This window comes from Podarcis gaigeae, assembly GCF_964106915.1.
Source record: "Podarcis gaigeae genome assembly, chromosome: 5".
Classification (NCBI taxonomy): domain Eukaryota; kingdom Metazoa; phylum Chordata; class Lepidosauria; order Squamata; family Lacertidae; genus Podarcis; species Podarcis gaigeae.
The window spans coordinates 77,466,631-77,492,329 of NC_139681.1; the positions used below are offsets into that span (position 1 = coordinate 77,466,631).

The window sequence follows — 25,699 nt, forward strand, 5'->3', positions numbered from 1 at the left end:
ATCAGATCGTATGTTTTAATCAAGTGCACATGCTTGTTATATTTTATTATCTCCAATCCTCCCCCTCCCCCAACAGTCTCTGGTTAGAACAAACTGTATTTGCCTGCAGAATAATTAATGTTGACACACATCTTTGTTGAGACTGTGATCATTCATATCAGCAAATGTCAGAATGGAAATAATTAAATATTACATTTTGGGTAGACATTTTTAGTGGAAATAAAGTTGATCCTTTCTCCTGTATTTCGGTGACTTTTATTTTCACCTCCGACAAGCTGCATTTATATATTGGGCAATGTGAGAAGCATTTACAGATTTTTATGGACCTCTAAAATGTTCATAAAGTGGGACCTAAGTGTATTTTATACAGCTTTTTTTAAAAAAAGTTACCGAATTCAACATTGTTTTTCCTTCTTGTTGTGAGAGAGCCAATAGGTACTTGAATAATGCACAAGGGGAAAAGCCTCTGACGGTTTATTCCCAAAAGCTGAAATGCTAACATTTTGTGTCAGTTAAGTTGGACACATGAACTTGGCCTGGCAGCAAGCAGCAACCAATGCAGATCATAGGTGTTATGTGCTGGCATGGTGTCACTTCTTCATGGTCATAACAGAGGTAGCTTGCAGGGTGGGGGTAGAAGTAATGTGTAATACTTTACATTATTCCTTCAAAATGTGGTGGGTCAGCCCTGTTGTATTTGGGAGCCCTCCTGTTCATTTTGCTGAACAGGGTCATGGCCCCTAAGTCCTGCCGCAATGGCACTTCTTCTTGTGCACACTTACTTGGAAGTAAGCTCCATTTAACTCTTTGTTATTGCACTCTAATAAATTTCTGCTCAAAAGTAAAGAGGTCAATGGGGCCTTTCCCCAGAAGACAAGATTGGATTTGATATCCCGCTTTATCACTACCCGAAGGAGTCTCAAAGCAGCTAACATTCTCCTTTCCCTTCCTCCCCGACAACAAACACTCTATGAGGTAAGTGGGGCTGAGAGACTTCAAAGAAGTGTGACTAGCCCAAGGTCATCCAGCAGCTGCATGTGGAGGAGCGGAGACGCGAACCCGGTTCCTTAGATTACAAGACTACTGCTCTTAACCACTACACCACACTGGCTCTCTCCCAGGGTATACATAGAACTTCAAGCACTTATGCATAGGACTGGACTGCAGAAATACTTATCCAAGAGCAAACAACACCTAGGAAATATATTTTGGCTAACCTTTTTTGTTCTCAGAAGTAGCTGCAGAGATGTTACCTCAACCTTGCAAAAGAAATCTTCCAATGATTCTAATCTGTGTTGCATTATATTACTGGCATCCACCTGCCTTGAGAGACAATGGAGTGTGCCTTTAAGGGTGAAGCCATGAAGGCAAAACGCTGCATTAGCAGCCCCAAAGTGACTTCCCTGGGGGTGCAAGCCTGGACAGTGTGTATGGAGGTCCTGGGCTGCCCAGATGACTAGACCCTATTCTTGGCCTTGCTGATGTGATCTAAAAGTAAGCACAGCAATGTGTTTGGCACCAGTTTGGCTACAGAAGCTGCTGGAAGGAGGTGTTCAAAGCACCTTCCAACCATCTTAGGGACTCAACTCTGGATTTGTGTAGGGCTTATTTCTTAGCCTTTTCTTCTCCCAAAGATGTCCCACAAGGCAGCAGAAGTTTAGGATCAGTTTTCTTTCTCCAAGGTAAGCTACCTTTCCAGGTTGATGAATTCCATCTGCTCCTGTGTTGTAAGCACACCACTATTAAAGTCCCAGAGAAGGTTAGAAGAATTTCAAACACACCATTAAAAACAGTTGGAAAAAACCTTAAAATTACAGAAAAAAATACAATCACAAAAAATAGAGTGGTTCTAGACATAGGTGGCACAGTTTGTCTGAACTGACACGGATGTCAAGGAAGTGGAGCACAGCAATATGAATGTGTGCTTTGAAACCACCCCCACAGAACAATTCCCATAGTACTATAGGCACTTAATTAAGGTCAGTAATGGATGTGACTTAGTTATCCCTTAACCACATTATTACATTCACGATCAGGTGCATTTTCATGGTCAATCCAACGCTCCTTGGATTCATTCTAGGCCACGCTAGCAATGATGGGTGTGGAAATGGGTGGGTCAGTTCCGACTTCAGATTGATTGATTGATTGATTGATGTGCTCTGATCGCGTGTATGTGGAGAAGATCCCTCCCGCCCCTGTTGACCTTCTCAGTGGCGACTGAAAATCCTCAATAACCTGAGCTATTGGGAGGAGGAGGAGGAAAGGGGTGGTGGGAAGAGAGAAAAACGAAGCGTGGTGCCAATGGAACTACATCCCTGGTGAAAAAAAATCTTCCGGTGACATTTGCTCTAGCCTGAGACTTTGCAGCAGCAGCAGCCGCCGGGGAAGAAACAGCATCACGTTAAGCTCAGCAGGGATGGCTGTTTCTTTTGTGTCTCTGGGCACCGAGTCGCTCTCATTCCCGAGTTGCTCGCGGCCTCCCTCCCGTAGTTACCGGGCCCTTGGGTGACTGAGGGGGTGGCCCCCTCTCTCTCGCCTCTGTGCGTTGGCTCGCATTTGTGCAGCAGCAGTAGCAGCCTCCCCGCCGCCTCTCTCTCTCCCCTGTCGGAGAAGAGCCAGGCCCAGAGGGGGAGCCCGTCTGCCAGCCAAGTGCTGCTCCCTGGCGCTCAGAGGCTGCTCCATCTCCAACTCACTCCCTCGCGCGCTCTCCCTCTCATTCATTTCGCCGGCTAAACATGAGAGATCATGGCCGCCTTCGGGCTCCTCAGCTATGAGCAGAGACCTCTCAAGCGCTCCCGCTTGGGGCCGCCCGACGTCTACCCTCAAGACCCCAAGCAGAAGGAGGTAACGGGGAGGGACGGGGGGTAAAAGGAAGCCCGCGCTTTCGCCCGTTCCCCGCCAGCGCGCGCTTGGCGAGGGGGAGAAGTTTGCCCGGTGGCTACTTGAGAAGGGAGGGCGGAGGGGGGAATGAGGGCTGGGAGGCTCTGAGGGAAGAGGACATGCAGCAGTCGGGGCTGCGGCCCCATTCTGAGGGGATTCCGCCGTAGGACTCGGCTTCTCCGGAGGGCGGAAGGGGCGCACCGGGTCTCCGTGCGCGCGCGCGCTCCTGTCTGCCTGGGCCTGACGCACTCCGGGCTCCCGGTGGCTGTGGCGGCTCCCCGCCCCCCTCTCTCCTCCTCCGTGTTCCCGGCTCGCTTGTCCCTTCAGCGCACCTCCCTAAACTTTTGGAAAATGTCGGCTCCCGAAAGGGGAAGCCGCCCTTTCCCCTACCCACCCCCCTCCGCCCGCGCGCGCACACAAACCCTGACTCGCGTTTGGTACACCTGGGCAAGAGCCCCTGGCACCTCGCAAAGGGCTCGCTCAGGTATGTGTAGTGAAGGGTACCCTTCTTCCAACATGAGGATAATTGATTTCTGTTCAACGCCCCCTCCCCCCCCCACACCTGACTTCTTGGGACTTCTTGTGTGAGGGGATGGAGGGCCATGCTGAACTAGTCAGGGTGTTTTCCCACTGGAAAAAAGGTGCCTAGGTATCAGGGGTGTCAACTTGAAGAAAATTATGTGTGTGGGGGGGGATAAGCCCCGCCCCACATAATTGCTCACATGACATGGTGCACACACATCATGTGAATGTCAGTGCCCATCAACTGCAGGGGGTGTGTGACCCCCTCAAATATTTTATTTTGGGGAGGGGGCAAAGACCCCCTCAGCTCCTGGGAGTCGGCTCCTGTGCTAGGCATGGTGGCAGGCAGGTATTTCCCATGGGCTAGTGCACTTGACTCAGAAGTCAATAAAGCTCCTCCCCCACCACTTTCAAAACACACACAGCCACAATCATATGACTTTAAGGCACCTGCTTTTAACAATTAATTGCAACAGCCAGTGGCACTGAATAGTAACTTGTGATGCTATCTAGATATGCTGCTCTGCAATTAACACATAATTATTTCAAGGTGGGGAGGAAAGGCCTATTATAATGGCTACCTGCAAGTTGCTGAGGGATTTGCTTGTTTCCTTCACTCACCTGCTACCCAGCTGTAACTAACCTGTTCCCTTCAAAAGGTTCAAGACCACAAGTCAGCTGTGAACTATTTCTAGATGGCTAATTTCCAGGGGTTACTACTGCCTTTGTGTGGCTGCAAGAGTAACGCGATGTTACTGCAATGTTTCCAAGCCTCTTTCCATGTGGGTAGGCCCTATCCTCCAATCCAGGGAGAAAAGTGTTGTCGGGAAGGTATGGTGTTTATATGGTATCTCTCTATGGAACTGGACCAGCCCACATGGTAAATGGCTTGCAAATAATATCCCGCCCCCAAAGCCACTACTTCAATATGAAATTATTGTGCCATCTCTGTACATTATGGTGTTTTATAGTAAGCATGCCTGATAAATCTCTATCCCCAAGGGATTCATAAGTGTAAGGGAAACTGGGAAATGGAGCTGGAGGTAAGCACATCTGATTATTCCAGTTACCTTGCCGTATCCAAAATACAGGTGGTGGTTCTGAAGGCTTTGTCGCAAATTTGTGTCACTCAGAACTTTATTGTGTAGCTGTAATTTGAGAATTGGCCTAGATCTATTTACTTTTTACTGTGGACTTATTCAAATTATGTTGCGGTTCTTATAATATGCATTGTACATTGGACAGGGAAGTTTTACCACGTGTTAAAAAAGGAGGAATTGTTTCTTATCCAGCCAAAACTTTCAACTTGATAGTTTTGAGTTACTTTATATACCACAACAGTAAATGTGATAACTGGGTGAATGTTGCCACTTGCTGATAAGTCACAGTTTTGGTTCGTCAGGGCAAAATGTAAGAAGATTTTGATACACGTTTATTGGACTAGGGAACCAAATTTCGTCTTCATTTCTTACACTTGCCAAAGTCAGGTTGGGAAGCGTCTGGAGCAGTTGAAGAAATTTTAATTTCTTTTTGTACTTCAGATTTTCTAAAAAGCCTTGTACATACTTTATGGAAGGTTTTTATTTCTCTACTCAAAAGTTTCTATTTAGAGTAACCATATGGAATGCTAAAAAAAAAAAGGGTTGAGCATATTCTTCAAATGTTAATAATAAACGTTAACTGCCATACTTAATTTGGGAAGAATGCTGACTATTAATAACTATGCTTAGCTTACAGAATAGATAAATATTACATATTTGAACAACAATATAATACAAACACATTGGCCTGTTACGCAACAGTATAATATAAACACATTGGCCTATTGTTTGCTACCGTTTTGTTACGCTGTGACCAAATTTGAGAGCTGATAGGAGTGCACAGCAGGGGTAGCCAATGTGCCCTCCAGATATTGGACTCAAGCTCCCATTAGCCCTAGCCAACATAGGCTGTGGCAAGGGATGATGGGAGTTGTAGTCCAGCAACATCTGGAAAGCACCACATTGGCGATCCCAGGCATATAGAATGCAGTTTAATGGTCTTCATATTAGCATGACATAACTGACAGCTGGATTCTAGCTTGGAATCCCAATCTTGTCACTTAGGCCATCTTTACTGTTGTACCACATTCCTTGGCTTGATTATCAAAAATTGGGTGATGCCTGAGATAGTAATCTCTGTAATTAGTTTTGATCTCATCCCCACACCCATATCAAAGCCAGCTGTGGGTTCATGGTCTCTTGACTCTTGTTCGATCTGCTTTCCAAGAGTTGAAGACATGTGGCTGGTAAATTCAAATCAGTTTGTTTCTCACCTCGTGGAGGCTTCTGTAAAGAAAAATGTTTTGTGACTCCCCAATTTACAGAACCAGGGTTTTTTAAAATTATTTTTTAAAAAAACACATTTCTTTCATAGGTTTCTGTGATTTCTTGGGGTATTCATGTGTGTTTTAGCCTACTTTTCAATCAAAACAATTTCTAAGTGGGTAGATAAGTGGGATGCTTATGTTCATTTTTCCATAATCATTTTGACAAGAGTAAAAAAACAACACCAAATCAATGCACACCTGATGACCTGTGCAAGACCGTGTCATCTTTGGAATGTGATATAATTAGTGACTTTAATTTTAATTTCTGCATTGTACATTGGACAGGGAAGTTTTACCACGTGTTAAAAAAGGAGGAATTGTTTCTTATGCTAATGACCTGACATTCTGTACATAGCTTTTGTTAAAACATCATTATTATAAGTACATACTAGTTAAAATAACATTATAGCAACTGAAGCATCTCCTGAATGTAAAAATGTGTTCAGTTTGTGGACAGTCAATGCCGATGGAGGGGTTATGGTAGCATGTGTGAAACTAATTTGAAGAATCATGGGAGTCTGCTGAGAAAGCTGCTGCTCCAGATCATGAGGTCATCCCCCGCAGGGTTCGCTGTGGAGCTGCCCCCGGATCTTAGAATATCTCTGCTCGGTTTTTTCCCATGTGATGGAATAAATCAGTACAAAGTCAAGATTTGCAACTATAAAATAACCACTTCCTTAAAAAACTGGCTGCAGTTCCAAATCTCTTACCAATGAGTAAGTCCCTTTGAATTCAGTATCACTTGCTGTGAGTAAATATACCTTGGATTGGGCTACATATGTGGAATACTGAATTCAGACTTGCTGTAGTTGTCTGCCAATGCTTCTGTGCTAAATTAAATAGGTTGTTTAATGTGAAACCCTGTAGGAGGGAGGAAAAGCTTCCCAGCACCTCTATCTTTATAAACTGACATGGTTCAGGCTATGCCACGTCAGTCCTCTTCCATGCAACAGTGCTTCGAGGAAGTGTTGCTATCCAGATGCTTTGCTGCGCTATGTCACTCAAGACATCACTGAAGCAACACAGAAAGGAGTGAAAAACCATTTTTTAAGCCTCTTGTAAATTGTGAGCTAGGAAAAGACACCAGTGTGGATTCAGATGCTAGGCTAAGTGGGAGCCCTGGCTAGTCCTAAGAACAGCCCACATCACCACTGGTGCCAAGGTTAGACGAAGGGAGTCCGCAGCATTGCAGCCCACTCCCAGTTACTTAACAGTAGCTAAGCAGTTGGTAGTGTTTCATTTCTATGAAGACATAGTGGTGGGCATATATGCACTTTAGGAGAAGTACTTTGGAGCGTTAACCTAGTCAACAAGGTACTGTATTTTTTGCTCTATAAGACTCACTTTTTCTCTCCTAAAACGTAAGGGGAAATGTGTGTGCGTCTTATGCGAATTCAGGCTGTGCAGCTATCCCAGAAGCCAGAACAGCAAGAGGGATTGCTGCTTTCACTGCGCAGCGATCCCTCTTGCTGTTCTGGCTTCTGAGATTCAGAATATATATATTTTTTGTTTTCCTCCTCCAAAAACTAGGTACGTCTTGTGGTCTGGTGCATCTTATAGAGCGAAAAATACGGTAGGTCCTCAAAATAATGGGAATACAGAACATCCAAATACTGAAGCAGTAAAGTGTCATGGTTGGGACTATGTTACCACTCAGAAGACAATGTCTTCTTCTTAGTAAACTTCTGGAAAAGTTAGTCTGGTAACGAGCCTCACTCACAGAGTGTTAGTTGTGGGGGAGGAGGGAAAGGAGATTGTTAGCCACTTTGTGACTCCTTAGGGTAGTGATAAAGTGGGATATCAAATCCAAACTCTTCTAATTATCCTTTAAAACCATTCTCTTCAAAACTTAAAAAACTGAATTGCTTCCTAAGTTTCAAATATCTGGCTTAAATGTGGAATGTCCTGTTTGGCTGATGTAAATTGGCAATGACCCCTGTTATTAGGTGACAGCTTTATATTGAGAAAGAGGTCCTTGATGGTATATCGATTGTGGTTGAGTCAGAAAGTGGGTAGAGAAAAGTATGGTGTAGTGGGTAAGAGCGGTAGTCTCATAATCTGGGGAACCGGGTTCGCGTCTCCGCTCCTCCACATGCAGCTGCTGGGTGACCTTGGGCTAGTCACACTTCTCTGAAGTCTCTCAGCCCCACTCACCCCACAGAGTGTTTGTTGTGGGGGAGGAAGGGAAAGGAGAATGTTAGCCGCTTTGAGACTCCTTAAAGGGAGTGAAAGGCGGGATATCAAATCCAAACTCTTCTTCTTCTCTCTCATAACATAAGAACTCATGGACATCCAATGACGCTGGACATTGGAAGATTGCAAACAGCTAAAAGAAAAAGTATTTCTTTGTGTAGTGAGTAGTTAAGCTATGGAACTCGCTTACACCGGGGACAGTGATGGCCATCAACCTAGGTGGTTTTAAAAGAGGATTAGACAAATTGATGGAGGGCAAGTGTGGTGTAGTGGTTAAGAGTGGTGGACTCGTAATCTGGTGAATCGGGTTCGCGTCCCCACTCCTCCACATGCAGCTGCTGGGTGACCTTGGGACAGTCACACTTCTCTGAAGTCTCTCAGCCCCACTCACCTCACAGAGTGTTCGTTGTGGGGGAGGAAGGGAAAGGTGAATGTTAGCTGCTTTGAGACTCCTTCGGGTAGTGATAAAGCAGGATATCAAATCCAAACTCTCAAGTTAACTCTGATGGCTATGTTCTGCCTATGCAATGGGAGGCAGCAAGCCTCTGAATATCGGTTGCTGGAAACCACAGGACAGGAAGGTGCTTTTGTGCTCAAATCCTGTTTGCAGGTTCCCCAACAACATCTGGTTAGCCACCGTGAGAACAGGATGCTGAAGAAGATGGGTCCATTGGCCTGATCCTGCAGACTCTTCTTACATTCTTTTTGTTCTTAGTGTTGGAATACACTACAATGAATTCTTGCTGGAGTTTGTTGCACGGCTTGAATCCTCAGTGTGCCCCCAATCAGTCAACTTTTGTTGGCTGTTGAATTTTTAAGTTGGGGATGCTCTCTATAAGATATTCCCAGGGCCTGCTTGAGAGCGTAAGCATTTCCTACAATTGGTTTTAGGACATTTAAAAATGCACTGGAGGGATTTTAGCTTGGAGCTATAGATGACTACACCAGTTATCTTTCATCTTCCCTGCTGGATATGGTATTGCTGTACTGTATCTTTTCCTGAGTACCAGTGTGGCCTTGTCAGTCTCTTTTCACCTCTCTACAGATTCAGGAATACCTGTTATAATTTCTTTGATGGATCGTATTGTCTCCAATTGCCTCCCAAAGGACACAATGTCATGGTCGCTGATGGCATACAGGGCTGGCTAAATTGTTCTGCCGTATAGAAGTAAATTTCCCAGAGGCTGGGAATCGGATATAAATCCCCTTCAAATAGGCTGCAGCAAAGATCCTAAAAATTACACATCAGTTAGTATTTTGGATGTCTGTTCTTAAAATCTATAACTGCTTTCTTCTTGAACAGGAAAATTGGGCAGAGCAAAACCAGGTTGTGGAGAATCTGCCCTGTTTGCAGAAGGTCCCTGGTTCAGTCCCCAGTGTAAGAAAGCTTCGTATGTTGACATAGAAGAATTATCAACATTTCGAAAAGGGGAAAACGGCCTTGGCCAGTGTTCTCTGCTGTACCATTTGATATAAAAATATGTTAAACTAGAAAACAGATGCCTCATCAACCTTTCCCTAGTGGATAGAGATTTGCCCTAGTGGAACAAAATTTGCCACATTTGCTAACGTCAATATTTGACCTTTGAATCTGGGGAAAAAACAAATGCGGTTTCGAGTTAGGGTAAGTTAATGCTTTTAATTTGACAAATGGAAACTCCATATCCACAGAGGTTAAGACAGGGATGTTTGCTGGCACCCTTTTATTTCTGTTCGTATTCTCGATAGAGAGCATTTCTGAAGAACCACAAAGCCTTATTTATTTTCCACCCTGTCTTCTGATTCAGAAGATTAGGATTCCTGACTATGCAGGGAGCCGTATTGGCACACATGGCTCCTGGCTGCAGAGGTTTTCTGGCAACATGTGCAATGTCTGGAGGGTCTCACAGATGTGGGTGGAAGCATCCATCTTCGGGTTATAGTGCCTAAAGACGGCTTAGCTCTGAAGTTTAAGATAGCAAACATCATTTGCTCAGAGAGTTTTTCTTACTATTATTCAGGTCTGGCAAATTGTTTTTCTTCTCTTTAATATGTGAAAATGTCCAATTAGTTATAGTATGGCAGCACCTAAACTTTGGAACTGCTTGCCTGTTGACATCAGGGAAGCGATACCTTGTACTCTGCTACAGGCAAAAGGCATGACCCAAAATGGTTGTGTATGGGGATAGCCCCCTTCCCTTGTGGATCTAGCCTTTGGGTGCATTTTTTAAAAATAATGTATTTTATCCTAATTTGCAGCAGTAGGATTCATATCCAAAACCACAAAGTCTCGGTTTCACCAGCATCCTTTGGAATGAAATCCATGTCATGTTTTGTCTTTTGCACATCTTATATCTCACCCATGCACATTCAGGTACACTTTTAGAGGCGAAACTTATTATTTTCAATTCCAAAATGATTTGTCTTTCAAACCAAGATAAGTATGTTCGGTACTTACGACAGCATTATTTGCAACAGGGACTTGCACCCAGAAAATAAGGCAAGCACAACTGCTTGACCATATCTAGGCCATAATTTGATATAAGATTGAAGTAGATCTGTGCCTTTATCTAGCATGTGGCAATATTCCGTAATGTTTGGCATTTTAAATGATCTTCTTGTTTTCATGAGAGATGCTTTGTGATGACCAATGGTTTTAAGCAAATAAACTGAGATGGTACAAAGTGGCTTTTGTATTGACCTGACATGATAGCACTATGTAGTCTAAAAAGCTGGCCTGTGTGGTGCTGGTTTAGGAGTCATTGGAGTCCTGTGGTTGGATCTATAGGGAAAGACAAATGCTTATTTAAATTGTCCTTAAAAAAATACAGCCCTTAGACTGGAAAAGGTTCCCCACCCTGATATAGATTATAGAATGAAAATATTCTGCAGCAAGTGAAGAAATACTTCTTTTGTCCCAGGTTCCTTATTTGGTTTAATAATGTAAATGGAAGTATTTTTCAAGGAGTTGTTAATACAGAATATTACCCAGCAGTAAAAATGCAAAAGGTGCAGGTTTTGAGTCTGACGAAATCAAACAAATCCCTTTTGCATTGTGTCTCAGTGTCCGAAACTCCCATTGTTCTAGGCGCATTTTGTGACAGGGAATTCCATTAGCGCAAGCATCTTCTGAGCTCTGGGCACAGTTCTGCGCCTAAGGTTTCAGATTAAAACTGCAGAGTGGAAGGAGAGGAGGACCTTTTTCTGCCTCCCCACTTCCAGCTATTCTCTGAAGTCTGGAGAAAAGACCCTCTTAAGAATATTAGGGGGGTGGGCAGGGGAAGGACTAGACCATGTGAAAAACGAACATAATATTTTAGCTGCAGTTCATTCATTTTCAACTTTGTATTCCTGTTACAGTGGTGCCCCGCAAGACGAACGCCTCGCAAAACGAAAAACTCGCAAGACGAAAGAGTTTTCTGTTTTTGAGTCGTTCCGCAAGACGAATTTCCCTATGGGCTTGCTTCGCAAGAAGAAAGCCCATAGGGAAATCTCTGGGGACCTCTTTTAAATGCTGGCGGTGGGGAGCAAAGCCTTTCGCCCCCCTCCGGCTTTCAGAAGAGGTCCAGGAAGGCCGGCGGGGGGCCGAAAGGCTTTGCTCCCCACCGCCAGCATTTTAAAAGCGGTCCGGGATAGCAGGGAATTGCGCTGCGCTTTCCCGCTATCCCGGACCGCTTTTAAAATGCTGGCCGTCGGGAGCAAAGACTTTCGCCCACCGCCAGCCTTCAGAAGAGGTCCTGGACCTCTTCTGAAGGCCGGCGGGGGGCGAAAGTCTTTGCTCCCCCCCGCCTGCCTTCCCGGGATAGTGGAGAAGCGCAGCGCGTTTCTCCGCTATCCCGATGGCTTTTGAAGGCAGGCGGGGGGGGGGGGAAGCAAAGACTTTCGCCCTCCGCCGGCCTTCAGAAGAGGTCCTGGACCTCTTCTAAAGGCCTGCGGGGGGCGAAAGTCTTTGCTCCCCCCCGCCTGCCTTTCCGGGACAGCGGAGACTTCTCCGCTGTCCCGGGCGATCTTAAAATGCTGGCGGGGGCAGCGAAACCTTCGCTGCCGTCCCCCAGCATTTTAAAAGCCCCCGGGACAGCGGAGACTTCTCCGCTGTCCCGGGGCGATCTTAAAATGCTGGCAGTCGATAGCAAAGCCCTCCTGTACCCGGAGCTTGCGGGGCGGGAGGTGGGGAGAAGGGCTTTTCTTCCCACCGCCAGCCTTCAGAACAGCCTTCTGAAGGCTGGCGGTGGGGAAAAAAGCCCTTGCCCCCCCCAGCCTTCAGAAGAGGTTGGGGGACAGACTGTCCCCGGACCTGGTCTGAAGGCAGTTTCCACAGGAACACATTGATTGATTTTCAATGCATTCCTATGGGAAACCGTGCTTCGCAAGACGAAAAACTCGCAAGACGAAAAAACTTGTGGAACGAATTAATTTCGTCTTGCGAGGCACCACTGTATAAAAATGTGTGCCTAGACATTCCGTTGTTGTGCCCATAACCTAGGTTTAAGGTGCCATTTAGCTCCAGCTTTCATATCCCAGTTTCTAACACTGGTCTCAATAACGTAATTAATTATATGAGGGCATGCCCAACAACTTGGTTCATCTTCTGAGACCCTGGTCCAGCTTCCCCAGCCATCAGAAATGTGGATCCTGGGATCTTTAGCAGACTCCAAAGGAATGGAACCACATTTTCTCCCCTAGGGAAGAAATCCGTACCTTGGGATTAGTTTTATGTGGCCATTGCCTTTTTACTCTTCTTTTCCTTAAGATACTGTTTGTTTTTATCATTGTGTATTGTTCTATTTCTGTCGTAAGCTGCTTTGAGTTTCTCCATCCCTGTCTTAGATAAAATGTGGTTCCCAGGTTGACACTTCGGGTAAAATTTGTTTCCCAAAGCTGGGAAACATTAATGGTTCTCTCAATAGACTAAATAAGCATTCGTCAGCGTGTGCAGTTTAAAAGAAGTGTAGGCATATAAAGTTGCAATGTTGTGAGCACTTCAATTTGAAAGTGGCAAGATTGTTACGCAGTTCCTTTAGATTTCCAAACAAATTATAAAGTCACAACAAGCATCTATCTTTACTATTACTTGTGCTATATCTTCACTATCACTAGCTATACTGTGTTTAAAAACCCAATAGTACGCAGGTGCTGAAGTGCTGTCATAAAGCACGCACACATACACAAATCTACAACGTGATTAGGCTTTAGTGGCCCCAGTTGACACTTTGAAAAGCTAACCCGGCAAAACCCAGTGTAGTATGTCACATGGAGTGCATTGCTTTGAAAGCGACAATTCTATTCAGTCGCCCTGTGTGTCTTCAGTAGGAGAGTGCTTGGAAGTCAAGTCAAGTCAAATGACAGCGTGCTCAACTTTATATTTCATTTAACTGAGCTTGACATTATGTAAACTCCTTGCCTGTCAGTTTCCATGGTAGGGCGCTTGTTAGAATCTGAGTCATGCTGTAGGAATTGGGATGGGGGTGAAGGGAAGCTTAAACCACTTGAAATAAACTTAATGGGAGCGTTTCCCCACTGATGCAGGCTTTGCAGTTACATCTCAGTATTCCAAAGATTCTTGCTAGGTTTCCCATGGGACACAGATATATCTTTATCTATCTCCAGTACATTGCAGGCTGGTCCTATCGTCTGCTGTGCTGTCACTCACTTTTTTTTTGTCTTTTTGGAGAGAGAGTTGATGTTACGTTGGCTGGCTGTCACACTTGTATTTGGCTGGGTCACGTACAAGTGGGACCAAGTTGTTCTTATTGCTTAAGCACTGCACTGCAGTTGTGCAAATACAAGTGTGTAATTTTATACACCCCTATCATATCCCCTGCCTCTTACTCACCATTTTTACAAACTAAAAATCTCCCAAGGTTGCAACCTTTCCTCATAGGTGAGCTGCTCTAGTCCCTTGATCATTTTTTTGGTTGCCATTTTGTGAATATTTCCCCATCTCTTCAGAATCCTTGCCCTGGTTTGGCAACCAGAAGTCTGCACAGTTTTCCAAGTGCAGTAATAATAATAATAATAATAATAATAATAATAATAATAATAACAACAACAACAACAACAACAACAACAACAACAACAATAATTTATTACAGTCAAAGACCAGTTCAAGAAGCACAACTGAGACTGCTTTCACAAGAGTGAAATAGACATTTAAAACAATATACAACAACAGCTTATAGATTAAAATTAAAATAGTCGCATGTACACAAAAAGACCTAAGGTTAAACTAACATGCAGATTGACACCCAGGAGGCTGGCTATGGCAGCTATCCTAGCGATCTACTAGTTGAAAGATTCTCTAGGTTTAGGTGAGAGTCTTTGCAAGTGCTGCATGTCAACAATGTATGGTTCAGGTGGCAGCTATGTCTAGTGGTCTAGGAGCCTGGGATAAGAAGAATTTTAAATGTTACAGCAGCCATGTGTATACAGGGGGCATTGTAGCTAATCCGACACTTAGTGACGTTGTTGTGCCTTAGTGTTTGTGTGTGAGGTAGAGAGAGAGCGACTAGCATCTTGTATCTAATTTAGGAAACAGCTGTTAAGTCTATTCCACTTCCAACCCCGAAAGCCTTTAAGGTATCCAAATTCTATTGACTGACATACATAGACGTGTGTAAGATGGTGGCAGAACATTAAAAAGTCAGTGTTTGTCTCTGTGTATCCTGGAAAATGCTATCCTTTGATGATGAAAGTGAATGTGTAGGAGATTAAGCCTTGATAACATTCGGCCTGGTAAGCAACTTCCTGCAGATAAAAGACTAGTGTTATTCCAAAATACACTGATGTGAAAGACTATGGCGTATAGAGGGAATGCATTACTGTTTCAGCATGACATTTTGTGGTATATAAAATGCATGAGGAATTTTAATTCCTTCAAAAAGGCATTGAGCAAAGTAATTAAAACTTCAACCTACAGCTCAAATAACTTAACAAAAACTCTCTCTTTGTAGGATGAACTTACGGCTGTGAATGTAAAGCAAGGTTTCAGTAACCAGCCAGCCTTCTCTGGAGATGAGCATGGCTCTGCTAGGAATATTGTCATTAACCCTTCAAAGGTAAGGTCGGGATTGAGGTTTGTTGCAAAAGTACTTTCCTTTATGACAGTGTAGTAATTTCATGTGTTTTCCTTCACAGTCGCTCCTTATGATCACATTCAGACACAAGGCAAAAACTCTTGTTTTGCACTGCCAGGCATTTGAATGTGTACATTATTGATCTTGGGAATGGCTTCAGTGTGTAGATTTATTTCTGGTGATCATGCCATGGTTGTGCAAGAAGATATTTGTAAATTAGGGTATTATTTCGTTCATGTGTTTACTGGATTGGACAATAAATCTTAGGCATTTTATGTGATTTTTGTATTTATTATGTGCTGATGGCAAATATATACATTGTTAATCTTCTTGAGATGTCTTTGTATAAGGTGATTCATAAATTGAATTAATATTAGTAGTAATAATGTGTGGTGTAGTGGTTAAGAGCAGTAGTCTCATAATCTGGGGAACCGGGTTCGCGTCCCCGCTCCTCCACATGCAGCTGCTGGGTGACCTTGGGCTAGTCACACTTCTCTGAAGTCTCTCAGCCCCACACACCTCACAGGGTGTTTGTTGTGGGGGAGGAAGGGAAAGGAGAATGTTAGCCACTTTGAGACTCCTTCGGGTAGTGATAAAGCGGGATAAATCCAAACTCTTCTTCTTCTCCTTCTTCTTAATTAGGTAGTTGTGAGTATTCATTATTTCAGTAGACAGATGTTCTGTGTAACTTGTAAGTTTACAGATTTGTAAGTAAATATGTGCTATTCCAGCAAAAGAAATTACCTTTCCTCTTGATTTTGTATCTCTTAATTCTTTGGGGTTAACACAGTGGTAACTGCAAGGTTGAGGTTTCTGGGTACGTTGATGGGACTTTTTGCAGCTCACCCTATGTGCTAATTACGACTCTGATTTAGCAGTGAATTTAAATATGTAAAGCATTCAAGTGAAGCCAGATGTTATATGCTTCAAGTTAAGCAGTCACGTTAAATATATACATATTTAACTTACATATTTAAGTCTTTTGCTGGACAGGAGCCTAACCTGGAGATAACGTACCCACAGAGGGACACTGATGCTCAAGTGTGTCTCTAATATGTTTCAAAAGTTGGACAATACTTTCATTAGGGCTAGCCAAAATCACACAATACTGAGTAAGCTTTCAAGTTCCTCAGAATTCTCCACTAGGTTGGAATATCTAGTGGCTAGAGACCAATAACTCCTGAAAAGTCCCTTCTTCAGCTGGTAGAGAATCCTGTCCCTCTCTTTGTAGATCTGGCTTCTGAATGGCTGAATCAAAGGAAGTCACATTGGCACAGCTGCGAGGAAAAAATAGCCCTAATAAAGATACTGCCAAACTGTGAATTTTGGATGTTGCTTATGATTCAACAGCACTTTCTACCTTTTTATATATCTGTTACGTACTGGGGTCTACCTTGATAGACACTTCACACATTCTTAGTTAATAGCGTTTTGTTTTATAGGCACAGAGCATTTACCTTTAAAAGATAATGGGCTATCACTTTAGCCCTTTGCAGTATGAAAACTGACTTGCAGCACCAGGGAATTTAGAATACACTCTTACTAAGCTGATAGCTTAAACAACATTGATTCTAGATCTCTTCAGATGGGGATATTGTATGTGGCAATCTTTAATAGATACTTAACTGCGTATGTTTCTTTTATTCCCTCCCTCTCTATCAGATTGGAGCTTATTTTAGCAGCATATTAGAAGAGAAGTTAAAACTTAATACTTTCCAGGATACAGGAAAGAAGAAACCGCAAGTAAATGCCAAAGACAATTACTGGCTAGTTACTGCTCGTTCCCAGAGTGCAATTCACAATTGGTTTGCAGATTTAGCAGGAAACAAACCACTGACTATTCTGGCAAAAAAGGTACATATATTAGTATTTTGAGGGCTTCATAAATTTGAGACAGGGGAGGCAATTAAATTAAAAGTGACTTAAGACTGTGCCAACCATATTGGGAACAGGTGATATTGTATAGATTTTGAAAAAAAGTGGTTGGGAGAAGTGGGAATTCCCTCTGTTTTTCTTTACTCTGTTAGGAGTTGCTCAGTGGCTGCAGTGTAAATGTACCCACTGAGCTCTCACAACACTGTCATGAATGTGGAATTCTGGTGCATCTCAAAAAATCTCACATCACTGTGTTGGAACATCAAGGAAATGTTGATCAGTGAAGGGGTATTGATTTTTTGTGGGGTGGTTGGGGTGGTGTGAGATATAGCTAGTAAATTGGTGCCTTGCAATTAGGTTTTTTCCCTCTGTGCATTTTAAATCTTTTCATCATAGTTTAGCGTTAGGCTTTTCTAGGGTCAGTCTCATAACACCAAACAATTTAGCGTTACCTCTGAACCAGCCTGTTGGCTTGTTTGCATGGGTTCATATAAATGAATCCTTTTTTCCTAGCAGTGTAGAGCGAATGCATTTTGTATTGCACTTGAGGACTTCTAGACAAAATTACAAGGGAGAGAATAATGACAGTTTTGGAAGCGGAATAGGGGGAGCCATTCTCTTTTTCATGTTTGAAACACCACAATAAAATCTACTCAGCTGTTGAGTAGAACATGAGACCAGTTTTTTGTGTGAAAGAAATAACATGGCAAACAGGCCTGCAAGTATAATGCTATTCTTCCTGTGTCACCACCTAGAAAAGGGTGCTTTTGAAACTTTGAAGTTGCTGAAGCAATTATATTAGTCATGAAGCTTCACGTTTCACCTCTCCTTTATTGGCTTGTAGCTGGCTTGCTTGCATGACATGATAAGCCAAACTATGGCTTGACATGATAAGACAAACTGGTTTACTGGGACTGCACAAATGGAGCCCACAAAATATCTGTTCCTCCCTGGATCTTTTCGCTCAGCACAGTGTGGCAGCTAAGCCAAAGGATGTGATTTTGTAATATCTCAAAGATGTGACCTTTTAATGTATCATTCAACTGTTTCTGGAGGTCCGTCTTTTAGTGTGAAGTTTTCTAACTTTTCATCTTACAGTTTTGTCTCTATTACACTGCTAATTCTCTTTTTTTTAACCTCTTGTCAACCCAGGTCCCAATTCTCAGTAAAAAGGAAGATGTTTTTGCTTACTTAGCAAAATATTCTGTGCCATTGCTGCGAGCAGCATGGCTGATCAAGATGACATGCGCATACTATTCTGCCATTTGTGAAGCTAAGATCAAAAAACGCCAGGCTGCTGATCCAAATCTTGGTAAATATATGAATTCATTGGAAATTGTAATGAATTTGTACCATAAATTGTTGTGGCATGTTCTTGTAGTGAGCATGGTGCTATCAATGTGTGTTCCATAGATGTATTTCAGTTATTTTGGTCAAATTCTATGGTTGGTATTCAGTGAACCTTTCACAGTATTGTAAAGTTTAGTGCTAGCACAGGGAGATTTCCCCTTTCTCCTCCCTGTACCCATATCTGGTGTTGCATTGGGGGAACAGATTTGTGTTACATATTGGTATGTGTGTTCTATTGTGCAAGGAAAAATTCTGCTGCTGATGAAACCGTCACCTCCTTAGCGCTATGTTGAATGCAGCTCTATAGCTATGTCTTTGCAGTTTAGAAACAATTCTGTTGCATTTTTTAAAAAGTATACATGCAGGCTTACCAACAAAAAGGTGTTAAACACTCACTACAGCAGCAGCATTAAAGAAGAATATAAACTTTTTGGGTGGCCTGCGCAAGATATATGTGAATATATATCTGTGTGAATATATGTGAATTTGTTTTCCTACACCCCATTACATAGTAGCTGAAAAACTGCTGTGTGCATTCTTTGCAATGGGTGATATGGCTGCCTGCTGCTTTAACTACATCTTTTATTAATATTTTTATTGATTTTTTAAAAAAAGAAAAATGAGAAAGGTAGATTGACATTGCAAAATGCTCTTCACAATTTATTTACATTTTAACAATGTGGGTCCGTGACTCTGAAATTCATTACCAGCTGATCTCTGTAAAGTTGCCACACTTCAGGTTTGCAGAAAGGCCCTGAAGACACATCCATAGTCTTACGCTATTCTTAAGATTGAGGGAATTGGGAAATCTGATTTTTTCTTCTTGGGTTGCATGTGTACATTTGCTGGTTTTATTGACATGGCAGGTTTTTATTTAAACTTTCATATTGCATTTTGGTTTAGTATTGTTAGACATCATTTGTTGTATGTGATGCTGCATGTGTGTGTATATATATCTATATATTTTTATAATACTTCTGTGTGGCAATATCCAAGTGGGGCATCCTATTTGTGCCACAGCCATTCTGCAAATGGGAGCCTCGTTCTTAGGGTAGCATAACAGCCAAAATAAATGTACGTCTTCTGCTTGTGGAAGATGTTGCACAATTCTTAGGGTACCTGTTGTTGTCACTGTTGTGGTTGTTGTTGTGGTTGTTGTTGTTGTTATTATTCTCAGTGACAGCTGTGCTTGTGTGCTCCCACTTACACTACTGTTTGCTTAGCTATGTCAGCTGTCTAACTTCTTGCATTAATAGTATTTTGGATGCCATCCAACATAATATTCACAAGATGGCAGTAGCTGTTACTTTGCTGGAGACTTCATGACAGTAACCTAAATACAATCATGTACACTGGGCATTCATTTCTTTAAACCGTTTGTACTTGAAGTTCAAGAGAGTTATGTTGTTAATTTTCAATTATTGTCTACCAGCACAGTGTGTTGTGTATTAAGATGCACATGATGGGAGCTTCAGGTTGCCTTTAACCACAGAATGATGTGCATTTTCAGAGCTTCATTGAGGAATAGTAAAGCTGGACTATAGTATTGGGAGATGACAGTTCTCTTTGGGCTCACATTACTGTGGCTTGTTCCAGTTCTTCTGATAATGCCCTTCCCTTTTCTTATGCTCCAATTATAATGGAACCAGCAGAGACTCTGAAAGAGAAAACTCAGTTGGCTGGTTCTTCTAATGCTCTCCCATTGTACAAGCTGAACTGGAGATTATCATATAGAAGTTATATTCCTATTAAAGGATGGAGATTGTACTTCTTTGAAAAGGGGGAAAGAGGTTATCCCAGCTCCTTTGCCAGAAATAATCCTTCAAGATACAAGGAGTGTAACGTGTGTGTACTGATTCAGACCACTGGGCATGAGAAATGAAAAGTTTGTGTGTTAACTACCGTATTTTTCGCTCTATAACACGCACCTGACCATAACACGCACATAGTTTTTAGAGGAGGAAAACAAAAAAAAAAAATCTAAACGAAACAGTGGATGTACGATTTTTGTGGTTCATGCTGTGGCCACAGACATGTGATCTGACGGTGAGTTTGGAGTAGCCCAATGCAAAAATCCTGAGGATCCATGTGGATCCATGCTTTGTAACCATGTTTTTGCACCACTGCGGCCCCAGGCAACAGTGGGTGCGTGATTTTTTTTGGTGCAAGCTGTAGCCATGGACATGCTATGTGATCTGATGGTGAATTTGGGGTGACCCAGTGCAAAGATCCTGAGAATCCCTGTGGATCCATGCTTTGTAACAAGGCTCTCTGTCCCTCTCTTCTCCCCACTCAGTGGCTCTTCTCCCGCTTTGCTGTTTCAAAGCGAGCAAAGCGAGCCACGGAGGAGGGAAGGAAGGGGAACCATGGATCCTCTGCTCACGACTGCAGCAGATCCCCCCGCCATCTGTAGGCATTCGCTCCATAACACGCACAGACATTTCCCCTTACTTTCTAGGAGGAAAAAAGTGAGTGTTATGGAGCAAAAAATACGGTAACTTCCAACAGTTGATGTGCTAAATTAACTTTGCTTTCCCGTTTGTATCTTTTGAATGCAATGAAACACAGAGCAGGGCCTCAAAAGCTAGATCAGTTTTCCCCAACTTCCAAATGTTTTGGACTGCAACTCCCATCAGCTTCCGCAAGAACCCATAATCCTCCAGGTGTCACTGAACAACGACCCCCACCAGTACATGGCCATTGGCTATCCCTGCAAGGACTGATGGGCGTTGTAGTTAAGCAACATCTTGAAGACCAACGTTCCCCACTCCTAACATGAACACATATGCTTATAGGTTGTACTGTATAGTGTTGGCAAATTCAACAGCTCTGATAATACAATGTGAGGAAAATCCTTTAAAACTTGAGGTAACACCTCTTGTGTATCTGTTTTATTTCCCACCAGACATAGCCGTTCACAGCCATATAATTGCACTGCTTGTAAATATTGCTAAATGTCTCTTGTGCATGTTTCTCTCTCTCTCTCTCTCTCTCTCTCTCTCTCTCTCTCTCTCTCTCATTAATACAAAATAGAAACTGTCACAATCTTAACAATTTTTCATATTTGTTGTGCAGCAGTTTACTACACAGGCCTGAATTAATAAACCTTCTTAGCTCAGTCATAAGTGTTTCACAAGAACAGAAATCTCTGTGAGGTGTTGAAACTCGCAGAACACAGTTAGGTTCACCAATAATAGTTGTATTCTGCAAAGAAGCAAGATTTATAAGAACATAATGCAGAGTATGCAATCATTTAGCAAAAGTGCTTTGAAGATACTGCAGAGGACAGAATGTCATGCTAGGAGCCATTTGAACAGGCTCTGTGTTAAAGACCTGCTGTTTATTGTCTTGAAAATGTGCTTTGATAGTCTAGCTAATTATCATGTTAATTGTTCATGTAGTGTATCTCCTCATGTTGTCAGCTGATATGGGGGGGGGGAGGAATCGTGAGAACTCATCTAATTTTTGTCTTCTTAGAATGGACTCAGATTTCAACCAGATACCTCCGAGAACAGCTAGCAAAGATTGCAGAATTTTATCACATGACCTCAAGCCAAGGCAGCAGCTCTGCAGCTGTGTCTCCTGAGGTGGAACAAGCCCTGAAGCAGTGGGAATATAATGAAAAGCTAGCTTTCTATATGTTCCAGGTAACCTTTTCCAATAATGTGCTAAGATGTTGTTCTCCGGGGCAAAATAACAACACAGCTGATTTGTTTTTAAATCGCCTCTGCTCTGTGTCCACTGTACCATCAAACAACAATATGATTTCTTATCTGCTGGATAGAAGGGGACAACAATGAAAGCTAGGAATGCTGAATGAGGAAACTTGAAACCTAGGGAGCAAAAAAACTTGTAGACTTATCCAAGAATCTTGTTGTCTGAGTTTGTCTTCCTTTCTCTCTCTTTCCCAAAAAGAGATACAGAAGAGAAGACCTTTTTTAGGAATATTCAGGAGACAGTCTCTATATTTGAGTCTCAGTCTTTGCCACAGGAATCAAGTATATTTAGGCTGTTCAGTCCCTTGTAGAATCTTTTCAGATACTTGAATGACTGGCTTATGTATCAGACATTTTTTAAAAAATGATCGCTTCAAATCATTCTATTTTTTGCCTAATATAGTTTGAATGATTGGGATGCTACTTTAACATTGTTGGGGTTTTTTATAGTTTTAATTGGTAACTTGAGTAATGGAACACTCGGGCATAGTACCAATTGCACTCTTTTTTGAATTTTTTTTTATATATATATATATATATGCAGGTTTTGGTGTCCTCGGGTGTCTTCCCGTGTAAAAGTTGGGGTGTCTAGGCGACGTTTCGACGAGGTCTCACTCGTCATCTTCAGGCTGGTGCTTTCGGCTTCTTGTTACTGGAACAGAGCGGGATCTCAATGTTTGAGTTCCTATAAATACTGTAGAGGGGGTGTGGTGTCTAGCCTCCAATGTTCTGGGCAGAGAGGAAGTTCCCAGGCTAGTGTGCCTTTTCTTCTTTTGTTCCTTAATTACTTGAGAGATACCTTGAGTGATTTCTTGAGTGAATATATATATATATATATATATATATATATGTATATCTTTTTACCTGTGATCTTTCTAAATTTCATTGAAGGAAGGACTGTTCGAAAGACACGAATATTTAACATGGATATTGGATGTCTTGGAAAAAATAAGGCCTGCTGATGATGAACTTCTAAAACTCCTACTACCGCTAATATTGCAGGTACAGAACATGGTACAATTTTGCCACAGTTCAAAAACCAGCTTCCAGACATGCAGTAGTAGAGCATGAAAGGTGTGATTGGTTCACATAGCCAAGGAGCACACAGCAAGAAGGGAGAGGTTTTCTCAGGCCTTCCTGCATGATCACAGCATGCAGCTGGCTTAGGACGTGGGAGTGTTGACATCCTCATCAATACACCTCACTACCCCAGACATCATTAGTTTTGGTTAATTTGGTTGAATAAATCTGATAGGCAGAAATATAGTTGCTGTATTGTAATAACCATAGCCTGTTACCTATATTTATTGTCTCGAGCCTTTTTGGGTGTGTTGGCAATATAATTTTGCCATAGTTCAAAAACCAGCTTCTAGACACAGAGTAACAGAACATTAGGGATGCAGGTGGCGCTGTGGGTTAAACCACAGAGCCTAGGACTTGTCGATCAGAAGGTCGGTGGTTCGAATCCCTGCGACAGGGTGAGCTCCTGTTGCTTGGTCCCTGCTCCTGCCAACCTAGCAGTTCGAAAGCACGTCAAAGTGCAAGTAGATAAATAGGTACCGCTCCGGCGGGAAGGTAAACTGCATTTCCGTGCGCTGCTCTGGTTCGCCAGAAGCGGCTTAGTCATGCTGGCCACATGACCCGGAAGCTGTACGCTGGCTCCCTCGGCCAATAAAGCGAGATGAGCGCTGCAACCCCAGAGTTGTCCATGACTGGACCTAATGGTCAGGGGTCTCTTTACCTGTACCTAGTAGAACATTAAGGGTGAGATCCAATGGCAGCAGCCCACTTGCAGTGCAGGGCTTCCAGTTTCTCTTCTCCAGCCTTCCCTGGCACTCTCAAAATTTGTTCCAGAAGGTGCATGCAGAGAAAATTGGGTTCACTCACTCAATTGTGTAAGTGAAGATCCATGTTGCATATCACCATATACTTCAGCAGTGTTAGAAACAGAGATGTGAATGCTAGGAGCTAAATGGCACCTCAAACTTTGGTTATGGACACAACAATGGAATCTCTAGGCATTTTTCACATGGTCTAGTCCTTCCCTTGCTCACCCCACTAATATTCTCAAGAGGGTCTCTTCTCCAGCCTTCAGAGAGTAGCTGGAAGTGGGGAGGCAGAAAAAGGTCCTCCTTTCCTTCCACTCTGCAGTTTTAATCTGAAATCTTAGGCGCAGTACTGCGCCCAGAGCTCAGAAACTGCTCACACTAATGGAATTCCCTGTCGCAAAATGTGCCTAGAACAATGGGAGTTTCAAACACTGTACTTCAGCCAAGCATTTTGTGAGTTGGTCCTGTTCTGCAGTGTTCAAAATAGGAGTTATTGCAATGGTGGCATATTGTGGTACATGTTTGGCTCTAATGCACTATTGGAGAGCCAGTGTGGTGTAGTGGTTAAGAGCGGTAGACTCGTAATCTGGGGAACCAGGTTCGCGACTCCGCTCCTCCACATGCAGGTGCTGGGTGACCTTGGGCCAGTCACACTTCTTTGAAGTCTCTCAGCCCCACTCACCTCACAGGGTGTTTGTTGTGGGGGAGGAAGGGAAAGGAGAATGTTAGCCGCTTTGAGACTCCTTAAAAGGGAGTGAAAGGCGGGATATCAAATCCAAACTTCTCCTCCTCCTCCTCCTATTGATTAATCAGTTGAGTTACATCCATACCGGCATGTGTGGGCTATGTGTTTAAAAATAAAATGCAAGGTCTTTATTAGTATGATTAATGTAAGTAGGTTTAAGATGTGGCTTTGAAACTTTCACTGCATAAAACAAATCTCAGACTGCTTGTTCCTTTGATTTGATTATGTTCATATTTGTAAGGTCCCAGCTTCAGTCCCCAGCATCAGGCTCACATGTAGCAGAGAACCTTTCTCTGCTCTGCCTGAGAAGCTGGAGAGCAGCTGCCAGTCAGAGTAGAGTAGCCTTCCCCAGCCTGGTGCCCTGCTGCCCTGCTAGCTGGTGCTGATGGGAGTTGTAGTCCTAAGCATCTGGAAGGCATTGGGTTGCAGAAAGCTGGAGTAGATAATCCTAACCTGGACTGACCACTTGTCTGCCTTGGTACAAAACGGTTTTTGAAATGTTGGTTGGAATTTTATGGTTTAGGATGAATAACTTTTATTTCTAAAAATGTTTTTCAGTATTCCGAAGAGTTCGTTCAGTCGGCCTACCTGTCACGCCGACTTGCTTTCTTCTGTGCCAGACGCCTCTCTTTGTTAATAAGTGACAGTCCTAACCTCATAGCTGCCCACTCACCTCATATGATGATTGGACCAAATAACCCACCTCTAGCAGTTCCAAGCCCTACTACAGCCGGGCCTGTGGTCAACCCTGCACAGCTAGTATGTTCGGATTTCCTTTCTTGCCCACAACATCGTCCAGTGGTTTATGGACTCAGTTGTATGCTGCAGGTGAGGGATTCTTCTTCTTCTAATGCTCTGTTTGTACACCAGGGAACAGCTGGGTTTCAAAAGAAGAAGCATTTGGTACCGGTTGTTTTAAAGTTTAAGTAATAGTGCCCTCTGTCTCTCTCTGTGTGAAACTGTTACATGTTTCGGCTATGCTAGAAGAGATTAAAATTCATACTTGATGCTGATGGCGATCATTGGGAGAATAGATCTGAATCAGATGCGCAATCTTCATGAAGAGGTCTTGGTTCAGTTCTCTCCCCAGGCATGCAGAGTTCTCTAAGAACAGCCACGATGGCTAGAATTCCAAAAAAACTTAAATTTTGTTCTTTGTACGATGAGAT

The 25,699-nt window shown here is 43.0% G+C and overlaps 1 protein-coding gene across 3 annotated transcripts in view; it reads left to right on the forward strand.

Annotated features, from left to right (window-relative positions):
* Positions 1 to 1,185: 1,185 nt before the first annotated feature.
* Positions 1,186 to 25,699, forward strand: part of MED12L (mediator complex subunit 12L) — a 182,493-nt gene continuing 157,979 nt past the window's right edge. For 2 of the 3 annotated variants that reach the window (XM_083739054.1, XM_083739055.1), the window contains exons 1-7: positions 1,186 to 2,844; positions 14,893 to 14,997; positions 16,678 to 16,869; positions 18,043 to 18,202; positions 21,718 to 21,887; positions 22,848 to 22,958; positions 25,089 to 25,358. In XM_083739054.1, coding sequence (XP_083595180.1) covers positions 2,746 to 2,844; positions 14,893 to 14,997; positions 16,678 to 16,869; positions 18,043 to 18,202; positions 21,718 to 21,887; positions 22,848 to 22,958; positions 25,089 to 25,358 — 1,107 coding nt within the window. In that variant the 5' untranslated portion in view covers positions 1,186 to 2,745. The remainder of the gene's footprint in view (positions 2,845 to 14,892; positions 14,998 to 16,677; positions 16,870 to 18,042; positions 18,203 to 21,717; positions 21,888 to 22,847; positions 22,959 to 25,088; positions 25,359 to 25,699) is intronic. The other variant, XM_083739056.1, reaches the window with a different exon arrangement.